Source organism: Musca domestica, unplaced genomic scaffold, assembly GCF_030504385.1.
Source record: "Musca domestica strain aabys unplaced genomic scaffold, Musca_domestica.polishedcontigs.V.1.1 34, whole genome shotgun sequence".
NCBI lineage: Eukaryota > Metazoa > Arthropoda > Insecta > Diptera > Muscidae > Musca > Musca domestica.
In genome coordinates this window covers 1,719,531-1,726,619 of record NW_026712313.1, presented here as the reverse complement: position 1 = coordinate 1,726,619, position 7,089 = coordinate 1,719,531, and the positions used below count along the sequence as shown (strand labels likewise).

The window sequence follows — 7,089 nt, the reverse complement described above, 5'->3', positions numbered from 1 at the left end:
TCCAAAGCATACTTTCAGGCGCAAATTAAATTTTGATTACATGGTGTTGCCAGACCAAAAATTTTTAGATTTTTTTATTTTTCGACAAATAGCCCTGCTATTGAATTCTGGGCGCCTGGTATTTTCGTGTATTTCAAGAAAACCATTTTTCAACTTAATCGTGACGTCATCAACAAATTTGCCTCGTATGTGTTTATCGAAGTACTTACCACCCTATTTCTCTCTACTTTCTTCATTTTAAATAAATAAAACTTTTATTATATTTTTTTTTATTTTATTTTTATTGAAAAATTTTAATAAAAAATTATAATAAACAATTATAATAAAATTAAAATAAGCCCTGGCCAAGCAGGCTTTTTTTATCAATATCAGGGGGACTGGGAAAATGATCGGTTTCTACGATTTTTTTTTTTTCATCTCTGAGAAATTAATGGGACCGTTTCCAAAACGGCTACTAAAAAAAACATCCTGAATCGTTGTCGCTACAAATCCTTTCTTGGCTTTGTTGATGTAATAACAATTCTATAATTCTAAAAATGATGAGCCTCCAGATGTTATTAAATTGAAGATATCCAAATATTCACCGCAGACCCCATTAAGCACATACATTCCTGACTGGTGGGGTCAAATCACCGTATTTGATATGAACATCCAGCTTGATATTTTGATGGTTTCAACCTCTATTTTCAAGCGACCTCTTCAAGCGTATTTTAGTACTTTTAATAAAATGTCACCTTTCGGAAACAGGTCACATATCCCAGCCGAAGTGGTAATTTGGTATTTTGAAATCTTAAAAGTAGAAATATCCTTGCAAAATGTATTTAATGTAGGATGATAATCTGACATATAGCAAATTTTACAGATCTAATAACAACTTTTAATACCCTCCGCCATAGTATGGGTGATATAACATTTTAGAAACCACAAAGTACATATATTCTTGATCAGCATAAAATTCTATGTCGATTTAGCGATGTTCGTCCGCCTGTGAAAATCACTCTAGCCTCCGAACGAAATGAAGTATGTTGATAAAATTTAGGTCAAATGTATATTATGTCCGCAGGTATTGAAAATGGGCCATGCAGGTCCCCGTTTTGGTATAGCCCCCATATAAATGTACCTCCGGATATTCGGTATTTTGATGATTTTAGCGACAATATTCACCGGAATTATTTCAAATTTGGTATATGAAGTTCATAATGGATACTACAGCCTATGACAGAAAATTATCCGTGCTGGTTCACGCCTTCGCATAGCCCCCATATAACGGCACCTCCCGATATTCGGTATTTTGATGATTTTAGCGACATTATTCAGTGGAATTATTTCAAATTCGGTATATGAAGTTCGCAATGGATACTACATGCTATGATTTTGGTATAGCCCCATGGTACCTACCTATATTCCGTATTTTGATCATTTTAACTACATTATTCACCGACTTTTTTTCAAGTTTCGCATTTGAGTATTGAAATGGCTTATGACAAAAGTATCCTATGCAGGTCCACGTCGTCGTATAGACACCAATATAATGGCTATATTCGGTATTTTTAAGATTTTAACTGAATTTTTAACGGATTTTTTATTTTTGAAATTACCAAATTCTTTCCAAATGGCGGAGGGTATTCAAAGTCCGGTCCGGCCGAAGTTTCAGCTTTTTTACTTGTTTTGAACTAAATATGCTATAATTCAAAAATCTCGAAGACTTGCTTTAAATCTAGTCTATGACTTTTTTTTCTTATTTTTTTGAACAATTTGCAATGTTTTTCATTAAAAAATTTTACCAAATGGCAGCACTTTCAAGCTAGTCTTATCTCTTGCTCATTATTTTTTAATGTCAATTTGCAATGTTTTTTTATTTAAAATAATTTTTATTAATTTTAATTTAGCATTACAACAGAGCTATTTGTATCTATTACTCTATTTCACATATCTTACAAAAACTAAGTGATGATTATTTAAAACATATTATAAAATTAAACGTATACACAGAAAAAATATTTTTTTTTTATTAAAATGGTAATTATCTTATATATAAAAATGTAAGATTTTATATTAAAACATAGGTTTTATATTGTAAAACAGAAAAACAGCTATTAAAACAAAATAAATATGTTTCAATACTGTAAAATAAAAAATGATAATGATAATATCCCTTTTGGCTGGGGGGAAAGGGGGGAAAATAAGCGGAACTAGAATAAAATAAAAGTGGGGTTATGAAAAAAAATAAAAAAAATTAAATTGGCATTAAATTTCCTATTTGACCAAAGATATTGATATTTATTTTTTTTTTAATTTTCCTTCTATTTGCTATTTGACAAAACATATAAACCCAATTTTTGGCAAATTTTTAAATAAAAATATTTAGAAAATTACAAATTATTTTCAATATTCAAGTTCCATCCAAGGTATATTTAATAAGGTATGAGTTAAAATAAGCTAATAATAATAATAAATTGTAAGGGCTGCACAAAATATTTCGAATTGGTTGTAAATAAATTAATTTATTAAATTTAAAGCTGTATAATTAAAAAATGCTAATTATTATTATTATTTTTTTTGAAAACCCGTTATAAACAGATGAATTGGTGTTCTAATTAAGCTATTTGTATAAAATCCGAAACATTTTGGAGTATATCCTAAGAATTTTCTTTACTAAATAATTTCTATAAATTATCCAATAATTGAATCTCCTGAATTGACAATTTATTTCTTTTAAGAACAATGTTATTTTAACTCATGCATATACCACAAAAATATACCTGGGTTATATTAATTCCCCTTAAATAAAAACATGTTCTATTTTATATATAAAAAATATTAAATTTTGGAAGCCTTAAATATGTGAAAAATAATATTTGGAAAATTAAGAAAAATGTATATTATAAAATAATTCTAACTAAAAAATAATAATGTCTTTCTATTAATGTGTAAATTATATTTCTTTAATTATTTGTAAAATCTAAAAAAGATTTGGGCAAGTTTGGGAATTTTATTAACATTTTGCATATTTTCTAAGGTGGGATTTCTCGAAAGACAGAGATTTTTTTAATATTTACTATGAATATGAATTAATTTGTTTATATAAGCAAATAATAAATGTACTGTGCATAATATAAGGATAGGAAATAAATTCAAAGTTCATATTAAGACTTCCCACGTTGGAATAATTTTAAATGCAGGTCGATCAAAGAAAATTCCAGAAATGGGGCAAAATATTTAGAAATTGTTGATGTACGTCGAAATAAATAAGAAAACCAATTATTTACGTGTTGATTTCAATCAAATTAATATAAAAAAATAAAATTTAATTGAAAAAAAATCTATAGGTGTTTGTTTTAATTTTTGATTTTTTTAATTGAATAAATATAAAATAAATGTTAAAACCACTCATAAAAAGGACTTTTTTCGCATTTCTTTTTTTCCACATACATGAACTGGCCTTGAGTTCTTCTCCAATATCGAGCCCTCATACTTAATGAAATCCGACCTTATCAAAATTATTCCAACCACGTAAATCAATCAAAATCAAATGCAAATTAACTTTACAAAATACATTGAAGATTATTTCCCACCAAGGTTATACTTTTCTTTTACAAAAGTAGATTCATTGAATTCAAACAATTTTGAACCCTTAAAACTTAAACAGCACAGTACATATACATAATATAGTAGCAATAATTGTGGCTAATAAATACATACACATACATACATTAATTAACTATAGTATACACATATTTTTGTTTAATTGTTTCATTAGAATAGAGCACCCTGCATGAATTACTATGTTCACTTACTCCATACCATCTAAAACTTTGCTAAACTATAATTAATTTGTTTGTTTGATGTATAATACATAAGAAATTAAAAGAAAATGGCAAAGAACAAAGAAAAAATACACGCTCTCAATATGACAAAAAAAATGAAACTTATCACTAATTTGTATTCACGGTACTGTTGTAGGGTTTAATTAATTTTTCAGTGGTACACCCTCCTCGTTGTGCACATCTGAAACTTTTTTGCGCTCTGGTGGATTATTCCAAGGTTGTAATTCGCCAGTGCCCAGAATTAGATAAACCACAGCACCCGAGATATAGGTAATGGCCAAGATCCAAAACACAATTTGCCATTGATGATAGCATTTCTAAAATGGATAATAAAATGAATTTTTTGTTTTTGTTCTATTTCTAGAATAGAGGAATATTTTTGTCTTACATCTTCATAGGTCAGAGCGCCAACCATCCATGTGGACAGGAAACCACCAAAGGAGGATAAGGTATTGGCCAAACCAAAAATGGTACCACTGAAGTTGGGTGCAATATCCAAACCATTACCCAAATAACCGGGCGTCACAGCACCATGAGCAAACAGAGCCAATGTGAAAATTGTCACCGACCATGCTGCCTCAGTACCCAAAAAGACCTGGGCAATCATCAACAGACCGGGAGTGGTGAGAGCTAAAAAGAGAAAAAATTTCAACAAAATTAAAAATAATGTGACATTTTTGGAAGGTTTTTTGGCGAAAATATGTTTAATGTGGAGAGTCGGGAAAATGTTTGGGACCTGAAGAAGAAGTGTCATCATTCAGGCTGGGGTATACAGAGTGAGATAAAAATCTGCAACAAAGTCCAACGCCATAGTTTTTACATTTATTTTAAATTTTATTGAATGGAAGCAAAAATGTCGAAAATGGCATCAAATTTTAGAATAAGTTTAGATTTGTTAGAATTGGTCACCTTTGGCACGAATTATGGCCTTCAAACGGCCAAATGAAACTGTCAAACGCTATCCGAATGTTGCTCTGAAGTATTTTGGGCCATACCCAGCGAAGCGCTTGTTTGAGGTGATCGACACTTTAGTATTTTTTTAGCACCAACCTTGCTTTTCAAAATACTCCAGACACAATAGTCCAACCGATTGGTATCCGGAGATTCAGGTGGCCATTGTACGCTGGAAATGAAGAGAGGAACCTCATTTTGTAACCATTCTTGGGTGGCGTGTGCTGAGTGCGATGGTGCTGAGTCCTGTTGGAATGTCCAAGGTCTGCGCGCAAGAAAAGATTGCGTGCCCAAGGCTTTAATACATCCTCCAGAATTTTTTTCGCGATAATATTCGGTATTTATTCTGATGCCACGGTCGATTAATACGAGTGGAGAGCGATCATCGGCTATTATAGCGGCCCACACCATCACCATGGCCGGCGCTTGAGTTCTGGTTGCCAACCGAAGGTGCATATTTACAGCAGACCTCTTTGGTAAGTAAACACGATCATTTTGCTTGTTTACAAACTGCTGGACAACGAATGTTTTCTCATTGGAGAAAACCAAATTCGGCAGTTCACCACTTTCGGCCAAGCGAAGCAACTCTTTAGGTCTTTCGAGTCTATTTTCTGTTCTGTTGCGGTGTAAGTTCTTGCAATTTTTGGAATTTCAATGGCTTTACCCCGAGCTCATTTTTCAATATTTGCCTAATGGAATAAAGAAATCACACTATCACGCTTGAATTCCATCACGAATAATGTTTTTTTGTGGAAAATTCTCACGAAAATGCTTTTGTACACTTGTAAATAACATAATGAGCTGTCACTGGAATAATTTTAACAGCTGTCGAAAGATTGGCTTAGAAATGACAGCAGTCTGAAGTTGGCTGCGGTTTTTTATCTCAACCTGTATTTTCATAGGCTGTCAGATTTTCCTCGTAAATATTTTTTGTGTAGCACAGAGTGTAATTTATAGAAATATTTTTTTTTTCAAAAATTATCATAACAGTTGATTTTATAGAGTACTTTCACTTAAAATAATTTTTAAAAAGCTTTTTTTTTTTCAAAAATTATCATAACAGTTGATTTTATAGAGTACTTTCACTTAAAATAATTTTTAAAAAGCTTTTTTTTTTTCAAAAATTATCATAACAGTTGATTTTATAGAGTACTTTCACTTAAAATAATTTTTAAAAAGCTTTTTGAATATTTTTTTCAAGAATTATCATCAACGTGGATTTTTTTTAATATTCTTTTTCAAGAATTATCATCAACGTGGATTTTTTTAAACATTATTTCAAGATCTCACAGAGGCCTGTATTTTTTAAAAATATTTATATTTTTTGTGGTATTTTTAAAAATATATATTTTTTCTTAATATTTGTTTCAAGACCTAACAGAGGCGTGGATTTTTTAAAAATATTTTTTCAACGACGGTCTTCTTCAAGGGCTATTATTAGCGTGGATTGTACAAAATAATTTTTTCAAGGACTATTTTAAACGAAGATTTTTTATACCCTACAACACTATGTGTTGGGGGTATTATAAGTTTGATTGGGCCAAAAATTATGTAACACCTCGAAATATTGGTTTCCCATATAGGAAAGTATATATGGATCTTCCTAGCTCGCCGAGCTGAGTCGATCTAGCTATGTATGTCCGTCCGTCCGTCTGTCCGTCTGTCCGTCTGTCCATGTTAATTTGTAATCACTCTACAGATCGCAATTATGGCCCGATCTTCACGAAATTTAGAATGTAGGTGGGGCTTGGGCCAGAATAGAACCCTATTGCTTTTGAGATGATTGCCAAATGTTTAGGGGTTGAAATGGACCAATTACTGAAAAAATGTCGGATTTTGCAGTAGCTATACAGGTCGCAATTATAGACCAATGGACGCGAAATTTCGCATGTAGATAGAGTTTAGGGCGGGGAAGAAGCCTACTAATTTGGGTGATAATCGGATAATATTTAGCGGGTAAAATATAGGTAGTAGGTTAGGATAGTATAGGTAGTAGTAGTTAGGATATCAGGATATCATATACAGATCTCATTTATGGCCCGATCCTTACGAAATTTTGCATGGTGATAAGATGAGGGTCAGAATAGAAGCCTACTCTTTTTGGAGATGATCGCAATATATTTAGGGGTTGAAATGGACCAAAAAACTGCAAAATAGTCAGCAGGTCGTAATTATCGCCCGATCCTCACGCACATTTGAATGGGGGTTACCGGACATTGCAAAAGCCAAGCAGTTTGGGATGGCCACCCAAAAATATTCAATGTGTGAAATAGTTTGCCAACTTTTGTAGACAAAATACGAAAATGTCCAT

General features: G+C 31.5%; 1 protein-coding gene across 1 annotated transcript; it reads right to left on the bottom strand.

Annotated features, from left to right (window-relative positions):
- Window positions 1-2,547: 2,547 nt before the first annotated feature.
- On the bottom strand, window positions 2,548-4,596 carry LOC131803842 (putative inorganic phosphate cotransporter). Its single transcript, XM_059125599.1, has 2 exons — window positions 4,216-4,596; window positions 2,548-4,144 (listed from the first exon to the last, which is right to left on the bottom strand). Exons 1-2 carry the CDS (start codon window positions 4,582-4,584, stop codon window positions 3,971-3,973), a joined length of 543 nt encoding a protein of 180 aa, XP_058981582.1. The 5' UTR covers window positions 4,585-4,596; the 3' UTR covers window positions 2,548-3,970.
- Window positions 4,597-7,089: the final 2,493 nt, after the last annotated feature.